A 19,337-nucleotide genomic window follows, 5' to 3' on the forward strand; every position below is an offset into this window, starting at 1 on the left:
TGTACTAAGTTTTTCTCAATGAAAGCCCATGGCGCAGAACGAAAAACCAGAACCCATGTCTCAGTCACCACTGTGGAAGAACAAAAGTTCAAGGACAGGGAAGGGTCACTGGTCGTCTGCCACAGAAAAAGATAAGGAGAGTGAAAAACAAAGAAAGCAAGAACAAAGGAAGAAGAAGAATCGGGCACTTATCGTGAGTGGTGTGTGAACACACCCAATGTCACTGTCTAATCGCCGTATGTATGTATGCACGTCAAGCCGAATGTATACACCTTGAGAATGTGTGAGAGGTAAAGGGAGAGGTTCTTGAAGTGTGTCGTTGTTGAAAGAAGATGGAGAGAGTTGGACAGAGACTGTAAAAACTTGAAAACTTAAACGTGCTTGAGAGTCTGATGGGGGGGGAAGAATGGATTCAAAACACGCAAAGAGCCTTTTAAATATGTTACAAACAATCACAAGGCTACACATGTACTCACATGCTGCCTGACCAAAAATAAACGAGAAGTGTCTAAAAATAGCAATAAAAATAGAAAGAATCACAAAGAAACAAAATAATGCTGACTTCACCCTCACCTCTCTCCACAAATCCGTCAGACTAGGAATGACTTGGGGAACTTACAATGTAGGGAGAGGTCTATTTTCGTGCGCGACTGCCGACCTCAGTGCGGACATCCCTAGCATTGACACTTGACCCTACTGTCTAGCCATCAGAAAGTGTGTCGAGCAGAAAAGGTTCTGTCGTAAGTAAGAAGGAAATGCAAAAGAAAGAAAAACTAGAATTGAATTTAGGTGTACAAATCCAGGAAAACTTCCAAGACCAATTCCTTCAAGGGTGCACATTGTTGGGCGATGCAGCAAGCGCTTCGGCGTATAATGTTGTCTGATCTGTTCTTTTGCTGCCAGTGATCGGATGCCACACAGCCTTTGGTCTTTCTCCTTGATCCCTAAGAAAATATACACTACACTCACTCTCAACATTCAGTAATGAATAGGTAAAATACAAATAACAAAATAAAAAGTAAAACCATAAAATAAGAAAGAAAAAGAAAAATACAGAAGGCGTCGTGAATGGAACGTGACACACTTCCACAGCTTCTGGAATTGTTTACATTTGTTGTCTGGGAGCATCAATCCCCAAAGGTCATCTAAAGTTAGTTAACCCAATCCATCCATTTCCAACATACGGACACCTGAGGAACCAATTCTATTAGATGTAAATAAAATACAGGATATATTTGGAATGATTTGCAAGGCTTTTTTGAGGGAGAAACATATGCAGAAGCAAAAATATTGTTGTTGAGCCCAAAACAGAGGTTTGTTTGCAGATATTGACATATTAGCTGAAAAACAAATACAGAACATCAATAGATAATTAGGAATACCCCAAATTATACTGTAGAGGGCTCCCTGGATCAATCCACATCCCAGACAACCTGGGTGTTTCCATCCCCTGAGTCACAGGGAAAACTGCATTAGTACAGGAAATAAGGCCTATGCCTACAGCCATGGGTGCAAGCTAGATGGAGTTTATACTTATCAAGGTTTAATCTTCAACTCATTCACATTCCCAGATCAAGAATGATCCAATCCGACGCTCTATCCAGACGACCCGATCACGTCCCTGATAACGATGACAATAATGAAAACCTTGTCTTACTCCCAGACAAGATATTCATTAATCTTATTAATGTTGAACTCGCAAAGATGATCGAGTCAACAACAGCCTCAGACAAATTAGTAAAGAACATATCAAATGTTCTTTCTACAAAAGGAATCCCACCGATTAAGTCAAGCCTTTCCAATTGGAAAATACGAGATGGAAAACTTTTCTATCAAGACTGATGCTACATTCCCAATAACAATGGAATACAGAAACTCATTGTTCAAGAGTTTCATAATTCACCAATGACTGGACACCCTAGAAGAGATAGCACATTAGAGATGGTGCAAAGACATTACTGGTGGCCAAGACTACGTCACTTTGTATATGAATATGTTGCAGGATGTGCTATGTGTCAACAGAACAAAATTAACACACATCCAATGCAACCACCGACACAACCAATTAAATCCACAGCAACACGACCCTTTCAGATGATATCACAAGATTTTATATCAGGATTACCAAAGACAAAACGAGGCTATGACCGCATAATGGTTGTGGTAGACCATGGCCTTATGAAGGGGGTAATTTTTATCCCAACCAATAAAGAATTAACTGCCCTAGAAGCCGCCAAACTCCATTTCGATCATACCTTCAAACGATTTGGAATACCAGATGACATCATATCTGACCAAGATCCCCTTTTCATTTCAAAAACCTACCAAGGTCTAATGAAACTTTGTGGAATCAAACAACAAATCAATACAGTGTATCACCCTGAAACAGATGGAGAAACAGAACAAGTTAATCGAGAACTCGAAATGTACCTGAGAATATTCTGCAAAAGAATTCCAGAAGAATGGGATAAAAACCTTTCTATTGCCAAATTCTCACACAACAGATGACCCCACTCTGTTATGAAACAAACCCCATTCTACCTCATGTTAGGATGCGAACCTACTGGAGTCCCAGTAGCATTCTCAAAGATGAATGTCCCTGCAGTCGAAAGAAGATTATCAGAACTCTTAAAGATAAGAGACGACACTCAAGCCGCACATGAGCTGGCACAACAAGCTCAAATTAAACGATCTAAGAAGAACTCTCCTCCATTTGACAAAGGAGACTTAGTATGGTTAGATGGGCAACACCTCAACAGAGGTCACAAGTTCCCAAAGATAGACTCATTACACGAAGGACCCTTCAAGATTGAAGAAATCATGGGGCCAGTAATGTACAAACTCCAACTTCCACCCCAGTGGAAGATACACAATGTTTTCCACAGAAAACTTCTTACCCCGTATCGCGAAACCGATGTTCATGGAAAGAACTTCCCTGAACCCCCTCCTGACCTTGTCGAAGGAGAAGAAGAATATGAAGTAGATTCAATCAGAGATCACAGAAAACAAGGCAAAAGATACCACTATCTAGTGGAATGGAAGGGATATTCCAATGAAACCTGGGAACCAGAAAGCAATTTGAAGAATGCTTCCAAGATTCTCAAAGACTATAAGAAGAGAAAGAATCTCCAGTAAAATCCTCAGACACTTGTCTAAATTCGCAATCAAGCCAACCAGCTTTCTTCACAACTAACCCTCCTCTTTAAACATGTACACCTCCCTCTTCAACTCTGAATCTTTCCTCACCACTACCCTCTTCATTGAACGCCTCATTCAAGAAGAGAAACACATCTACGCCCTCATCGACACCTGCCAGAACGACTCCACCCTCTCCCTCCACCTCCACCTCATCTTAGAAGCTGTTGCCACCGAGAAGCATCTTGAAGGCAAACTTGGATACAAAGACGAAAATGTCCTTAGTCTCCACACTATGGTAATCACTGCCATCGCCGCTGCCATCCGACATGGCATCCTAAACACTATCAGAGACTGTGACAAGCTCCCTGCTGTCCCCGACTATATCCCAAGCCATTTCGCAGGACAAGGGATTATACAGTATTTCAAAAAGTTTGATGCCGAAATACACACCTATGGGAAAAAGTTCCTGACTTCCCCTTGAATCACTGCCCATCATCCTTACCGATGCACCCCTACCCGCCGCTGCTCGAAATGCAAAAGGCTCGGCCACATTCGTAAGGATTGCAGCAATTACCAGTGCGGAGGATGCTTTGGTGGGGACCAGGGCATACTACCCCCAATTGTGAAACGAAGAAAGAAGCTGATAAAGCATGGGAGAGAGAGAAACGAATGAACACCGCAGGATACAATACGAAGACGGGAGCACAAATGTGGAAGGATAAAGTCTATAATTGGGCAGGAGTACCAATTCTCACAAACGAAGATTGGAACACCCCCAGGAGACAGCCCGAGGTCATCGACTTGACCTCCCCTTCACCACCTTCCTCACCATCAATGCTGCCTCTCTTCCCGCCAACCCCACCATCATCTCCTCTCTATAATCTGTACTCCCCTACAACCCACCAATCTCCTCTCTTCGACTTTGAAGACTTGGTCAGCAATTTCAACTCCATCGCTTCTTCATCTGGCAATATCAGTGATATTGAAGTTTAAACGGGGGGTAATGTTACAGACTCTTTTTCCTATACATGTAAACACACGCAGACACTTACATACTCCTAAGACGTATTTAGACCATACTGGACAGTTCTATACACACATTCCAGGCCTCATTTCTTTATCATATGATTTCTTACATTGTACAACTTTCTTTTTTATCATATGATTTCTTACATTGTACAACTTTCTTTTTTATGGTACGACTTTATATTGTACCACTTTCTTTTATTGTACCACCTTTAGATATGGTACGACTTTCTTTCTTTTTGTTTAGTATATAAGTAGGGCTACCTTTGCTTGTATTCGGGAGCTTGAACCTAGGCAATACAAGCTTAGTTCTCCCTCAGAAACCTCAGAAACTAAGATCGCCCTCAAACTCTATAATCTTCTAACTTAGAGTTAGTGTTCGCAGGTCCGGTTCAGTCCGGTTTTTTGCCCCGAAAACAGGCAACTGCAGACCGCAACCGGTCTAGGACTGACCCAAATATTGAGGGAACCAAACCGGACCACCTAGGACCGGTCTTTTGCAGTCCATGGACTGCATTCAAACCAATTCAGACCAATCTTTTTGCGTAAAATTTGTCATACCAATATAAACCATTTATATCTCAATTATTATTACTCTAAAAAGTAAACTGGTTACATATCATAGTATAACATATAAATACCCATCATTCCACCAATTCTTAAGAAATTTAATGAAGGTTTGACATAGCTATGACTGAAACCAAATTACATCTCCTAAAGACTTGGGCAAAATGTAATGCGGCAACTGTAAATTATTTGATGCATACCATATATTGATAGATGGTGAGTATATTTTCATACTTAAAATGTCAATATCCAAAAATTGAATCAAGCAAAATGATGAAAGTTTGAGTGAGTTAGAATTAAAGTCATTCTGGTACAAGTTGCACAAACAAGTATTTGTGCCAAAATGGATTTAGTTATATCTTTCTCAGTTCTTAACCGTTTTTGATGAACTAAAAACCCAATTAAAGGTAATAGACGTGGCTACAAGGCTACATAATGCACGTGACCGTTTAACCGGTTGCAACCGATTTAAACCGGTCTTTGAACGGTTTTAAAAGATTTTTGAAATGAGGCAACCGGCAACTGGACCAACCCCAAATTTGGGCAACTGCAACCGAAAAAAAGACTGGTCCATGGTCCAGTTCAGTTCAGTCCACCGGTTTTTTTTGGTCCTATGGACCGGACCTGTAAACACTACTTAGAGTCTCTTTAGAAACTTTGACAATAAGTCTTCAATGTTGAAGACTTAATACATGTTTGACTTAACAGAAGTCAGCATATCATAGAACCTTGGACAGACCTTCAGGTGCAAGGCTACTAGAACCTACCGTGTCGCTTTAAGGGCTAAGCGAACGTTGTAGTGACCCACTTTGTCTCAACGACGAGAACTGTGGTAGACGAACGAACGATTGAACTCAAAAGCTTAACATAACTGCCTGTTATGCTTAACAACCATAACAAGATATCCACACTCGTATCCCATCCACAACCCAGGATGACCTCTGGGACGCGTAGAGCAAAAGGTTGAATAACATCGGAGTGGAAACCATTCATAGAAGCGGCTTGAATACAGTGATGAGTTATGACCGCCATCACTATATGGGTGACTCACCGGTACCAAAATCAGTCAATTGCACATGAAGTTGTAACAAATGTATCAAATTGAGAAGCTCATCTGAGCAAAAAGCGCAGAGAGGATGAGACAAGATACCATGACTGGGAAGCTCGGAAGGAACCATCTGTGTAGAAGCAGTCTGGGGAAATTCTTCCTCCCGGATAAAAATGCCAGTTTCTGCATTATCAAGTTTGACGAGAATGTTGTCAGGTTTCAGATCTTTTTCAATGATACTTCAGTTCCAACGTGACTCCAGCAATTTCTGACAGCGGCACACCAGTATGAATCATATGACATTCACGATGCAGAAAATCTAAAGCCATAAGCAGTTGCCGTGCCACTACCTTGACCAACAGAACTGGGAGGCCTGAATTGTTGACCTTTGGAAATAGGCTGACAGTATCTTGACTGTGACATACTGCCGCTCACGTCCTCTTTGATGCCAGGGAAATAACATAAAATTGTCATAACTTGGCCAGAAGAAGTATGCCATTTACACACCCTTCATATTTCGCTAGCCAGACACTGGAGTGTTGGCCCAACTGTCGCAGCTCTCCCCCCATCTCACTTTCCTTATAAGGAAAGTTGATCATTTGGGGGAGGATATAGTGCATGACAAACCATAAAAATATATGCCAGTTTGGTGTAGTGGTTATTTATGCAGGTTTCCTTATGCTTACCAAAGTGTTCGTGGTTTGATTCTGCTTCCTCCATTTTTTTTTTCTACATATGAAACAATTACTTTACAGAATATTTTTCCCTCCGCGCAGTAGTGCGTTCGTTAGGTTAGGAGGTTAGGTTAGTTGTTAGGGATGGGGTTATTTTTCTCCCACACGGTAGCATGTTCTTGGTAGGTTAGGTTAGGTTAGTGGTTAGGGTTGGGGTTATTAGGTTAGTGGTTAGGGTTAGGGTTATTTTTCTCCCCACACAGTAGTGCATTCCGCGATGAGCAAGCACGAGGTACAAGTGCAAGCTCATTATCGGATAAGATAACGCTAGAGTGTCAGAACGAGACTTTGCATTTGTACTCATAAGTACAAACACCTATGGATGTCTTTGAGTCTTAGACAAGGGTCTCCTTGTCGTCTCCTTGTCCTTCAGTCATCGTTCTGACGCAGTAAAAAGAGTCTTCCCAACCTCAGTCAAATTTTCGAATTTTTTTGATGTCTTTTCTTCAAGCTTTCAGCATGACTGACAGTGTCCAACCCTCTCAAACTCAAGCCGCTAGCGCTGAAAGTTCTCAAACGGCTGCTACACCTGTTTCTCAGACACCTGCTACACCTGCCGCTACACCTACTGTCTCTGATGTTCTTCCCCCTCCTCCTCGCGTTCCTCGTACTCATACCTCTCCAACTATTATTCAAATGTTGAAGACTCTTCCTCTTGTCTCTATTCTTCAGATGAACAAAGAAATCGAGGACCAAAATGCCGTACACTCTCAGAAGACTTTCAACCATATTTCTGATCCCACTGTTCACACTGAGCCTGGATCCAATGAGGCTTCTTTGATTTCTTTGGCCGACGTTGATCTGAACCGTTTTCGTGTCCCTTCCTTCGTGGCTTCCTTTCCCAACTTGATCTATGCAAAACTTGCTAAGTGGATTGCTGATGAAGACTTAAAAGATAAGCTGAAGTTAAAAAGGAAGACTAACGAGGACATTAAGCTCTCTGCAGAAGAAGCTAGAATTGCCAAGCAGCACTGCATGAATGGCCAAAAAATGGTACCTTGGATCGTTGGTGTCCCGTGGCAGGCTACCTTTCCTCAGAACCTCTTTGACACTGAACTTTGTATCGCTGTCCCTTTACCTTTCTTTCTCAACAAGAACTTGAATATTTTGAATGTCGAAGCCTCCACCTTACCAACGACAAAGACTAATCCAAATCCTGGTGAGACGAAGGGTACCGTCATTCTTGACATTGAAAAACTCTCTGTGTGTTTCGGCAAAGAGCTTTCTTTGTCTTGCAGCCAATGGACAGAGGCTGCTGGTAACATGTATCTTTTTCAAAAAGAACGTGATCAAGACAGCACTAGTGAAGCCCATAGCAATTGGTATAATGAGCATTTTTGCTTTTATACTTCTCAGGACACTAAGGACGACCTCTATGATGCCTGGAAAGCAGATGAGTTGAAATTCCGTCAGGAGCATTGGGCAAAATATGGCGAATTTGATGCTTCTCGCTACTATCAGGTGTACAAACTCTCCGAGAAGCAGCGCGAAATGATGGCTGACATCCATGGGATGATGGCATCTGAACCCACCAAGGCTCCTTTCAATGCGATGTTAGGCAAACCCGTGCCACAACTTTCTTCTCGCTCCTCTCAGACACGACCCTCCCAGCCCTTTTCCTCAGGCAGCGGCAGATCTTCCTCCTCGACGCCCGACTGCCTTATCTGTGCCGAGCGAGGCCATGACGCAACGCAACATGCGGACAGCACTGTCATCATCAAATTCAAGGCAGACGGGAAGGCAGTATGGTCCAAGTACAGCGACCACAACCTCCTCACCCCTGACAATTGGGTCATCTGCATTAGCTGGAACCTCAGAGGTGACCGCAGGCACCCATGTTCTCACAGAGACGAACGCACCCACCTCTGTTCCTTCTGCGGCAGTAAACGCCACCACACCTTCTCTTGGACGTGTCGTTCTCGACCCTCAAACTGAGGCATTCACCCAGGCGTCACTTTCACTTTCCCTTTCCTATTCCGACTTCTCTTCCTCAATTGTTCCTCGCCCCCCTCTGTCCTGCACCTCTTCGGAGGAGTCTCTCCTCTTTCACCGAATCTTACATCCATACGACGCCAACTCCTTCAAATTTCTATTGCGTAAACACGATCTCTTTGACAGTTACCCTCTTCTTCCATTCAATCTGCGCTTTGGCTTCCCTATTGGGCACATGCCTCCACTCTCCCAGACTGTTATCATGCCCAACAACCCCTCTATCGTTTCTTATCCAGACACTGTGCCTGACTACCTCACAAAAGAAGTCAAGGCTGGCAGACTCTCGGGTCCTTTCTCTCGAGAGGTTACAGAGCAGATCCTGCGCAGCCCTTTTCAATCTTCATCCCTCATCGTCTCTGTTCAGCCTCAGGAACCTGGGGTGCCTGACAAACTCAGGGTTTGTCAACATCTGTCCAAGGCTTCCAAGCTTCACGCGTCCGTTAACTCCCACATCCGAAAGGATGATTTCCCTACGCGTTTCGACACCGCATCAAAGGTAGCCGATATCGTGAGTTTCTTTCCATCTGTTCCTTCCCCACCTTTTCTTGCCTCTTTCTTACACATCTCCTTTGCGTTTCGTGCATGGAGATGTTTTCATTTACTAGCGCTGGCCTTCTGTCCAGTCACTCCTTGGGTATTTTTGCTGTATGCAAGTTACCCGCTTTGCTGTCCTCTTTCCTGTTCCGTGCCATTCGCACGATGATTATCTTCCACACATCAAGTGTGATGATTATCTTCCACGTGCTGAGCGTGATGCCTCCTCTTCCACGTGTTGAGCGTGATGATTATCTTCCACGCACTGAGCGTGATGCCTCCTCTTCCACGTGTTGAGCATGACGACACCTGGGGCATCACATATTATGTTTTAGGATTGCTGTGCATGTGTTATGGGCATCTGTCATCTTTTTCCTAATATGTTATGCATATATACCATGTTACTCTTACCCTCTTGTCTGATTCCTCGATTTTGAACATTTTACTCATATATGTCGATCTCTGAATAGATTTCTCATGCACCTCCTGGAACTCAGGCATGTACCCTCGATATTAAGAAGTTCCACCGCACCTGTCCTGTACTCCCTTCTCACAAACCTTGGCTGGTCGTCCAAGGGACATCGGACGATTTCTTCATCAATCATGATCACCCGTTCGGAGCTGCCTGCGCCAGCAGTAATGCTGGCATGATCGCAAACGCTGTCGTTGATATCTGGAGAGCTGAAGGGGTCTTCCCGGTACCTAAATACGAAGACGATTTGAAAGCTTTCCGATTCCCTTCCGCTTCAGGCGCTTTTGTTGATGGAGATTTTCGTTATGATTATGACCGAATGGAGATGCATTGCCGCATCTCTTCTTTGGGAGTGCCTTGGCATGATGAAAAGGGTGATGAACGCTTTTCCTTTGTCACAACCTTTATTGGATTTCTCTGGGACATCCCTCGGAAGCGTGTCAGCCTGCCAGAAGGGAAGAGGAATAAGTTCCACCAACGTGTTCTCCAATTCCTTACAGATTTCGAAGGTCGACCTTGCCATTTGCGCGATGTTGAAAAGATTCATGGATCTCTTTGTCATATCGCCTTTGTGTATCTCGATGGACGCTCTCATCTCCCTTCTCTCTCCAATTTTGCGTCTACCTTTCATGGTGACGAATTCTTGACAAAATATCCTCCCCATTCACTGATCACTGACTTGAAGTGGTGGTTGGTTAAGCTCACTTTGCTGGGGATACATCGATCCCTTCGACCTCTTGGTCCTCTATCAGATCTTGGGTTGTATGTTGATGCCTCCACATCATGGGGGATTGGTATTATCATTAGCGGTGAATGGGCTGCTTTCCAGCTTTCGTCTTCTTGGAAGATTGAAGGCCGAGATATTTGTTGGCTTGAAACTGTCGCCATTGAACTTCTCGCCCTTTTTCTGGAGTCTAGAGGCCTTCGAGATGTTCATCTCCTTGTACATTCTGACAATCAAGGCACCATTGGTGCTCTTGATAAAGGTCGCAGTGGCAACATTTATCTCAATCTCGCAGTTCGTCGCACACACATTGTCCTCATGGCCCCATCCCTTGCCTTTAAAACTATCTATATTGAGTCTCACGCTAATCCAGCTGACCCTATCTCGCGCAGAGAACCAGGGCCTGCTGGGAAGCAAATCTTCCCATCTTTTAAGCTCCCTGATGAGCTATCTACCTGTTTTATTCATGCCTAGGTTCACTTCCACAATTGGAACCTCCTCCTTTTCTGATTTCTGACATTTTTATTCAGCCTAGATTATCCTTTTAAACCAGCGACACGTGTCGTTGAGACAGTTGTAGGTGGTTCATGTCATGTTCCTCCGCGCCCTACACCTCGTCATATTCTTTCCCATCCATTCAAATCTCGTACTATCACATCTCCCGTCTCTTGTACTACCACATCTCTTGCCCCATCTGTCACCACCTCCACGCCGTTACACATCTCTCCATCTGCCGCAGCTACTCTTCCTATTGACCCAACTCCTGCCAGCCGACCTATCAAACCAAGACAACCTCAAGTCAGACGCCATATTTCTCAAAGCCCTCTACGCCCTCACGTTTCTGCTGCGGATCGTCTCTTCACTTGGGACACACCTCATGCTGTTCGTCACAGACGGCGCCTGATAGCCTCACTTCCACCAGACTTGGTTAATACTGCCATGATGTCCATCCGTGGCGCCTATGCGCCCAACACAAAAACTACATATGCTGCTGGTACCCTGCGCTTCACGCAATTCTGTGATACATGGGGTATTGATGAGGAAGCGCGGATGCCTGCCTCTTATCCCCTCCTTTGCGCCTTCATTGGGGAACATAAGGGCAGGCAAGCTGGGAACACCATCCGTTCCTGGCTCTCTGGCATCCGTGCATGGCATGTTGTCAATCATGCGCCTTGGTTTGGCGATGATGAATGGATCCAGTTGGCTCGTGTATCCACGAACAAGGAGGGGATAAAGCACAAACACCCCCTTTGTGCTCCTGTTTCCATTGAGCACTTGCTAGCCCTTCATTGTGTCCTCAACCTTTCCACCCCTTTCCATGCAGCAGTGTGGGCTCTCGCCTTGTGCACATTTTTCGGCTGTCAACGACTAGGCAAGCTAGCTGTCACCACTGCCGCTGCCTTTGATGAACGATATCATGTTCTTCGCTCTGTCATGTGCGTTTTTTTTGTCACCTTGTATATCTTATATATTTCTTACCTTTCTGCAGGATTACCTTTCATATGCTGCGAGATGGCTCATCCTCCGCAAGCTTTCGTATTCCTTGGACTAAGACAACGAAGGAGCTTGGTGCTTCTGTTATCCTTACTGCACGAAACGACATCCTTTGCCCTGTTGCTGCTTTAAAGAACCACCTCTCTGTTAACTCATCCACTAACCACTCAACCTCCCTCTTTGCATATACAACTGCATCTTCTCAGCCCAAAATCCTCCTTAAACACGAATTTCTCAACTTCTGTACTCATATCTGGTCCTCTGCTATGCTCGCACATGTTCTCGGCCATAGCTTCCGTATCGGAGGAGCTGTTGAACTCCTTCTCGCTGGGGTTCCCCCCGAGATCGTCGCTGCAACAGGTGGCTGGACCTCCCTCGCCTTTCTACTCTATTGGCGCTGCATGGAAGAGATTCTTCCAATGAGCACATCAAAAGCATACAACAAGTCCCATATGGACTCCTTGGCTGCCATGTTTGAACAATTCCGTATCAAACACAAAATCCCATCTGCGCTGATCACTGCTTCTGATGGGAGCCTTACCTTGTAGTCTATAATGTGAACCTCCTCATCCTCATCTGTACTCTACATTGTCCTTATTTTTGTAACTGTATTTGTATTTTTAATCTCAAAATTCTTTCCAGAGTGACACTTGATTGGGTAGTTCCTCGGTGCTGAACCAACCTGCTCGTTGTGAGCTTACACTCTAGTTGGTATAGCTGGTTGGTTGGCACACAATCAAGCTTTCAGACGCTCAGGTCTTGCCTGTCTCCTCAGATCTCACCATTCTATTTATTATTTAAGATCTGATTTACGCGAGCCGGGCAAGCCCTTCTCGGTTAGGTTAGATGGTTAGGTAGTTAGGTGGTTAGGTAGTTAGGGTAGGTTACATGCTCGAGAACGTGCGGTAGCGCACTCTCGAGCCAACTTAGGGCAATCTAAGTCAGGTTAGGTGGTTAGGTGGTTAAGTAGTTAGGGTAGGTTAAGTGCTCGAGAACAGTAGCGCGTTCTCGTGCCGACTTCACATTGCCCTAAGTTGGAGTGCCGGTGATTGCCATATATGGAGTGCCTGTGATTGCCAGCACATCACATGTGAGACGGGGGGAGACGTACAACACTTTGTTGGCCCCACCCAAGCTTCCGAACAATGGTATATCTTGACTTGAGTTTGTTTCCTAGAGTCGCAGGATAGAATCCGCCCGTTTGATCGGTAGGAAGATCAAGCGGCTCCTCAGGCCACTGTGGTAGAATTCTGGTATCATGTATGGCCCGGCGTGGCAAAGCCTTGAGATGGGGTCTAAGCGCTCTGAACATGTTCATCATACGTAGATGATAACGTGTCGTATGCTGAGTGGGTCGAGGCACGTGACCGCGTATACCATCTTCGTGCTTGGTTCACCGGTTGCGAGATATTGAAAGAAAGTTTGAGGATTCTGCACATGGCCTTGGAAGTCCAAAGCATGGTGGTAGGAAATCTGTAGGAAATTGAGGATGCTAAACGTGAACAAACATGACCTTGACCAGCTTCTACTTCAAGCTTGATCCCACCCAACGTTCACCAACTGTGGTTCGATACCACCCTCTGCGCTCTCGAGAGGACGGTTATTCTCAAGCCTTGCACCAACTCTCATGACTCTTTCTCACAAGTCGATTCAACCCGATCCGTTTTTCAACGTTCCTGAAGAACTATGGTTGGAGATCTTCTACTGCGCGACAGGCGCTACATGCGTCGATGATGGCGTAGACTATGTCCCATTCGCTGCCATCCCTCTTGAAGAACGGCGCGACAGTCCTCGCGTTGAACGGAGGTGTTTCGCCACCAAACGCAACTTGCTTCTTGTTTGCAAGGCGTGGAATGCTCTTGCCACAGAGACTGTCTATCGGACGATACGAATCTGCCGCGGGACCAATACATTATTGGATTCTCTCAACATGGACACATCCAGTGACAAACCTGGAGGTGGAAATGGTCGTTTTGTTCGGAACGTTGAAATCGGCTCAGGAACCCAGGACTTTGATCCTTTCAATCCAACCATCGTCGCTCAGATCCTAGCTCATTGTCCTGGCATGGTCTCGCTCACCCGGCCATTCGCCTTTGATGGCGTGATCCTAGCTATCTGCAAGGTACGGGTGGGCGATGGTTCCCGACAAAGTTCCCATATGCAGGTCATCCCTCATTTCCCAACTCTATCCGCTTTACGAAGGGTAGACTGGTGGCTTCCGAAGACCGCCGTTCCTTCCCGACACTCTGATCTCTCGTCAACCGAGCTTTTTCGCGACCTTCTGGGAGACATTATCAAACATGCTCCCAATCTACAATACCTTACAATCGGCGGGCCATCCCACTCATATATATCTGGAGAGCGCTACTCCTTTGCGCCCATTCTTTCCCTTCACAATCTGACTACGTTGAGACTTGAATGCGATGTGCAATTTGACAACGGCCGCCTCTCAGCCACAACTTGGCAGCTCCCAAACCTCACACATTTACTAGTTGGGGGCACGTATTTTGTTGCAATCCCCGTCATCGAGGCATGTGGCTCTCATCTCAAGGTTCTCGAAATCATCCGAAAGTCATCGCGGAGAAGAGGTACATTATTTACCCCTGCCATCATTCACCACTTGCTGTCCAGAGCTCCCAATCTAGAGGAGCTCAACTTCCCACTCGATGGCTTCGCTGAGGATCGTCAGCCAGTACCACCCGCTTACCTTTCCACGTTGCAAACCATTAGACTTTACCTTGGTAGTCGGTCGCCCACGTGGCTTTCTGAACCAATGTTTGACTTCGTAAAGCTCCCACATTGTCTTCCCATGTTGAAGCACCTGGTCCTCTACAATCACGATCCGTGGCAAGATAGCTTCCAACACCCAACCTTTTTGCTTTTTAAGCAAGCTTTAGAAGAGCGATCCTGCAGCATTGAATTTGCTTAGCATTGTCTCATACAGAGGAGACTTCGTCGTTCACCATTTGTATGACTGCCCTTTTTAAAACGATCTTCGTGGACTCTCATTGGATATGAGATCCACCTTCCAGATCCCCATGTGAATCTCACATCCTAGTTCTTCTCTGACTTTGGAAAAAAGCTGCTTGCTGGGCGCAGCTGCATTTCTCGCATTTGTCGCGGTCCCTGACGAGTTTAAGCAGGTTCAAGCATGAAGATTGCAACCCTCGTACCTTTTGGTCTCCCAGTGCGCTGGTTCGGATCCCCGATCTTTGAACGGACGCTTCGAAATTATGCGAGCGCATCGCATCATCCCAATATTTCAGCTAGTGCCTCCCATACTTCTTCACTTAGGTGTCGTATTTCTGGTCTTCCGAACTAGTCCGAGCTCTGTTTCCGTCCTTGGCAGGTGCAGTGTCTGCTTGCGACCATCTCAAATGCTTGCAACCAACATGGAAGTGGCAGTCCGGGAGTTCCTCGTTTCCTCTAGGGTTGTTAGAATTGAAATACAACTTTTCGATGCAATAGGATACAACGTAGTTAAGTTATGGGTACGCACATTGGTGTTCAATAACAACGATATATCTACCTACATGATCATGATGCAATCCTTCTTCTTTTTCTCCTTGAAGGGTTTTTCTAGAAGGGGCACGTTCGCCACCTGCCTGCTGCTCCTGCACAGGATTCTCCACATAGCCTTAAGAGTCCAAAAACATTTTCCTCATGCGAGCGCAGACAACGATAAGCAGAAGCTCAGATAGTGGTAGGAAACTGAGGATGCGGTAGAAACGTGATCGCGGAAACTGACAGCTTGGTTCGATACCACCTCTGCAAAACTCCCGAAGGGACAGCCTCGAGTCTTACACCAACTCCCATGACTCTCCCTCATAACTCATTTCCCGACCCTTTTCCGAACGTTCCTGAAGAATTATGGTTGGAGATCTTCTACTACGCGACTGTTGGTGAATGCGTTGATGATGGCATAGACTACGTCCCATTCGCTGCCATCCCTCTTCAAGAACGCGACAGTCCTCGCGTAGAACGAAGGTGCTTCGCGACGAAACGCAACTTGCTTCTAGTCTGCAAGGCATGGAATGCTCTTGCGACAGAGACTGTCTATCGGACAATACGAATCTGTCACGGAACCAACACACTATTGGACTCTCTTGATATGGATACTTCCGGTGAGAAAGCCGGAGGTGGAAATGGTCGTTTCGTTCGAAACATCGAAATCAATTCAAGAGTCCAGGACTTTGATCCATTCAATCCAACCATCGTTGCTCAGATTTTAGCTCAGTGTCCTGGCATGGTTTCGCTCGCCCGGCCATTTGCCTCTGCTGGCATGAACCTAGCCATCTGCAAGGTTAGAGCGGGCAATCATGGTTCCCTTGAAAGTTCCCATACACAGGTCATCCCTCATTTCCCAACTCTATCCGCTTTACGAAGGGTAGACTGGTGGCTTCCGGTGACCATGCCTTCCCGCCACCGTGACTCTGGTCCCTCATCAACCGAGGTTTTTCACGACCTTCTAGGAGACATCATCAAACATGCTCCCAATCTGCGATACCTTACAATCGGTGGGCCACCCCACTCATACATATCTTCACAGCAGTACTCCTCTTCGCCCGTTCTTTCTCTTCGCAATCTGACTACGTTGAGACTTGAATGTGATGTGCTATTTGACAACGGCAACCTCACAGCCACAACTTGGCAGCTCCCAAACCTCACACATTTACTAGTTGGGGGCTCATATTCTGTTGCAACTCCCGTCATTGAGGCATGTGGCTCGCATCTCAAGGTTCTCGAAATCATCCGAAAGTCATCGCGGAATATGGGTACATTCGTCCCTGCCATGTTTCACGACTTCCTGTCTAGAGCTTCCAGTCTAGAGGAGTTCAACTTCCCACTCGATAGCTACGTCGAGGATTATCGTCCACTTCCACTCGTCTACCCTTCCACATTGCGAACTATCACACTTTACCTTGATAATTGGTCACCCGATTGGCTTTCTGAACCAATGTTCGACTTTCTCAAGGACCCACATCGTCTTCCCATGTTGAAGCAGCTGGTCTTCTATCATCACGGCCGATGGCAAGAGGCCTTCCAACAACCAACCTTTTTGCTTGTTAAGCAAGCTTTGGAAGAGCGGTCCTGCAGCATTGAATTTGCTTAGTGTCGTCTCGTAGAGCAAAGATTTGGGCTTAGGTGTACAATTTTGCCATTGCCATGTTCTCAATCCCCAAGGCCTCCTTACCCGTCACTGCCTATCATTTCTTTAGACAACGGAAACCTCGGAACGACGCATTTTCGTCATCTCAGTCTCCTTCATCGTTCACTCGCGGTATTGCACCCTTAAATGACAACCTCGGTGGACCCTCATTCGATATGAGATCCATCTTTCAGGTCCCCATATGAACCTCACATCCTACTTCTTCTCCTGCTTTGAAAAAAGCTGCTTGCTAGCTGCGGATGCATCTAGGTTGGCTTTGTCGCGATTCTTTTCGAGATCAAGCGAGCGCATCGCATCATTCCAAAGTTCAGCCTGTGCCTCCCTACAGATACTTCCCCATTTGTGTATCGTATTTTCGGACCTCCGATCTCTGTTTCCGGCTATGGCGGGTACAGTATGCTTGCGACCATCTAAGGCGCTCGCAACCAACCTGGAAGTGGCAGCCCCGGAGTAGCTAGGATCAACATTTAAATACATACAACTTTCCGATACAATGTAATTACGGGTATGTACATCGGTGTTCAATAATAACAATAAATCTACCTACATGATGATACAATCCTTCTTCTTTTTCTCCTTGAGGGGTTTTTCTAGAGGGTGCCCGTTCGGCAGCTGCGCCCTGGCATCACGCTTAGCCCGCTGCTCCCGCACATATTCTTCATGCTGCCGACGCGCAATGATTTCCTCTTCAGCCTGCAGCTGCTGCGCCAATGCATGGTCAGCTGGATCTACAGATCTTTGGCCTTCAAGGTTTTCCTGCGCCCTCAGTGCATCTTCCGCAGTCTGGCCTGCGAAATCACCCCCTGCGGGACTGGCCCGCACGAAATCGGAGTCAACGAACGTTGACCAACCACCATCGACGTCTTCCAAACGTTCCCAGACGACGGATGGCTCACGTAGGAAAACCTGGTCTGTGACGAGCGTGTAAAGTCCGGCATCTTCGTCTTCTGATTTGTAGAGGACCGAAAGGTGGGAGTTGCGGAATAGGGCTACGAGTGCCCCTGGCTCGAGGGTTGCAGCGAGGTGGAAAAGACCATGGTAGGTTAATTGAGACTGCGTCAGTTCAAGAAACTGACGGATGATGATGGCTGGGGAGTATCAATGCGTATTTGCTAATTCGAAGGGCCTGGACAGCTCACCATTCTCTACCTTCTTCTGATCCTCCTCTGACCAATTCGTCGTAGGGCTTGTCGGACTTGGTGCAGTAGTAACGGCCGCGTCCTCGTTGAAGACGAACTTCCCGTGTGTCAAGTGGTCCACTTCGGCAATCAAAGATACCGAGGCGTCATAATCCTGGATCGTCTCCAGCGCCGTCGCCTCTGGGCTGTCCGGGGCAACTAGCCATCCATGCACCAGCGTGATGCCGGCTTGTTCGAATAGTTTCAATTCGTCACCTGCTCCTCCCGGTCGAAATGATGTAGCCGCCGTGAATACCGGATTCAAGTCCATTCCCTCTAACATGCAACTCATTAAGCAGGTTGTCATTGGGCTTGAGCTGTCGCGACTTACTTTGGGTGTAAGGCATGACGGACAGTGCCGCGGAGATATCAACATCAGGGGAGCTTGCAAGCAGATATTCGGCAACTAACTGAGAGAGAAACTCGTAGGAGACCGTTCTCCGTTCTGGTGGCTGGATGTCGATGTTTCCTCGTAAAATCAAAATATTGCCTGTTGCCCGGAGTTCAGTTGATACCCTAGCGTGCTCCATGAGCCTACCTACATATAGCGATAAATGAGCATGGTCTATCACGGCTGTTAGATCATCGGTGTGCGGACAACGGCGCAGTTTGCTCACCCATTGAAATTCTGTGTTATGACCTTCAAGGTCCGCCTTTCAATACTCTTTGTGCCAAATGTGATCTCCTTGAGGTACCATACTTCAGCTTTGGAGGATTGCAACGTCGGGGCTTCTTGCGACATGGTGGTTGTGATAGAGATGGGGTATTCGCGCTAAGGGTCAAGCGATGCTGCGCCGCGGCGCGTGCGACTCGGACCGCGGCGTCGTCATAGGTCGACCATGACTAAACGTTAACCACGTCGAGCAAAGTAATCAAGTGTCGAGAGTAACATATTCAGCAGGTGTAATGAATAGAGTCATATTCAAATCACAGCTGCTCACTCATCTACATATATGTCATATCAATTGAACATAGAAGGGTTCCGTGGCCTCTTGCGAATAGGGGGTTTCACAGTAGGCCAACTTAGGTCCCAACTTAATCCCCAACTTGGTGAGCAACTTTTGCCAAGTTGGAAGGACAAAGTTTGACCAACTTCATCAAGTTGGGATGCAAATCGTGGTCCCGACGCCGATTTGCAGCCAACTTTGATCCCAACTTGGTGCCCAACTTCACCTCGCAACTTCCCACGTGTCCAAAATAGGCAGAAATCTGCATTCGGAATCCCTTCCGAGCCCAAATCAGCCCAAGTTCATGTTTTCT

General features: G+C 46.2%; 5 protein-coding genes across 5 annotated transcripts; 3 read left to right on the forward strand and 2 right to left on the reverse strand.

The window, feature by feature from the left end:
* Window positions 1-3,208: 3,208 nt before the first annotated feature.
* LACBIDRAFT_326716 (uncharacterized protein) lies at window positions 3,209-3,619 on the forward strand (the record flags this gene model as incomplete). The annotated part of the gene is made up of 1 exon (XM_001880535.1): window positions 3,209-3,619. The coding sequence occupies one exon, from the start codon at window positions 3,209-3,211 to the stop codon at window positions 3,617-3,619; it is 411 nt and encodes a 136-aa protein (XP_001880570.1).
* Window positions 3,620-12,748: 9,129 nt separating this feature from the next.
* LACBIDRAFT_296868 (uncharacterized protein) lies at window positions 12,749-13,050 on the reverse strand (the record flags this gene model as incomplete). Its single annotated transcript, XM_001880764.1, has 2 exons — window positions 12,749-12,796; window positions 12,841-13,050. The coding sequence occupies 2 exons, from the start codon at window positions 13,048-13,050 to the stop codon at window positions 12,749-12,751; spliced, it is 258 nt and encodes an 85-aa protein (XP_001880799.1).
* A 187-nt stretch (window positions 13,051-13,237) lies between these two features.
* LACBIDRAFT_326719 (uncharacterized protein) lies at window positions 13,238-14,658 on the forward strand (the record flags this gene model as incomplete). Its single annotated transcript, XM_001880536.1, has 2 exons — window positions 13,238-13,294; window positions 13,375-14,658. 2 exons carry the CDS (start codon window positions 13,238-13,240, stop codon window positions 14,656-14,658), a joined length of 1,341 nt encoding a protein of 446 aa, XP_001880571.1.
* Window positions 14,659-15,543: 885 nt separating this feature from the next.
* On the forward strand, window positions 15,544-16,842 carry LACBIDRAFT_326720 (uncharacterized protein; the record flags this gene model as incomplete). The annotated part of the gene is made up of 1 exon (XM_001880537.1): window positions 15,544-16,842. One exon carries the CDS (start codon window positions 15,544-15,546, stop codon window positions 16,840-16,842), a length of 1,299 nt encoding a protein of 432 aa, XP_001880572.1.
* A 600-nt stretch (window positions 16,843-17,442) lies between these two features.
* Window positions 17,443-18,819, reverse strand: LACBIDRAFT_326721 (uncharacterized protein; the record flags this gene model as incomplete). The annotated part of the gene is made up of 5 exons (XM_001880765.1): window positions 17,443-17,987; window positions 18,039-18,353; window positions 18,409-18,567; window positions 18,620-18,642; window positions 18,695-18,819. The coding sequence occupies 5 exons, from the start codon at window positions 18,817-18,819 to the stop codon at window positions 17,443-17,445; spliced, it is 1,167 nt and encodes a 388-aa protein (XP_001880800.1).
* Between the last annotated feature and the right edge of the window lie 518 nt (window positions 18,820-19,337).

Source organism: Laccaria bicolor, genomic scaffold (genome assembly GCF_000143565.1).
Source record: "Laccaria bicolor S238N-H82 LACBIscaffold_11 genomic scaffold, whole genome shotgun sequence".
Taxonomy (NCBI): Eukaryota; Fungi; Basidiomycota; class Agaricomycetes; order Agaricales; family Hydnangiaceae; genus Laccaria; species Laccaria bicolor.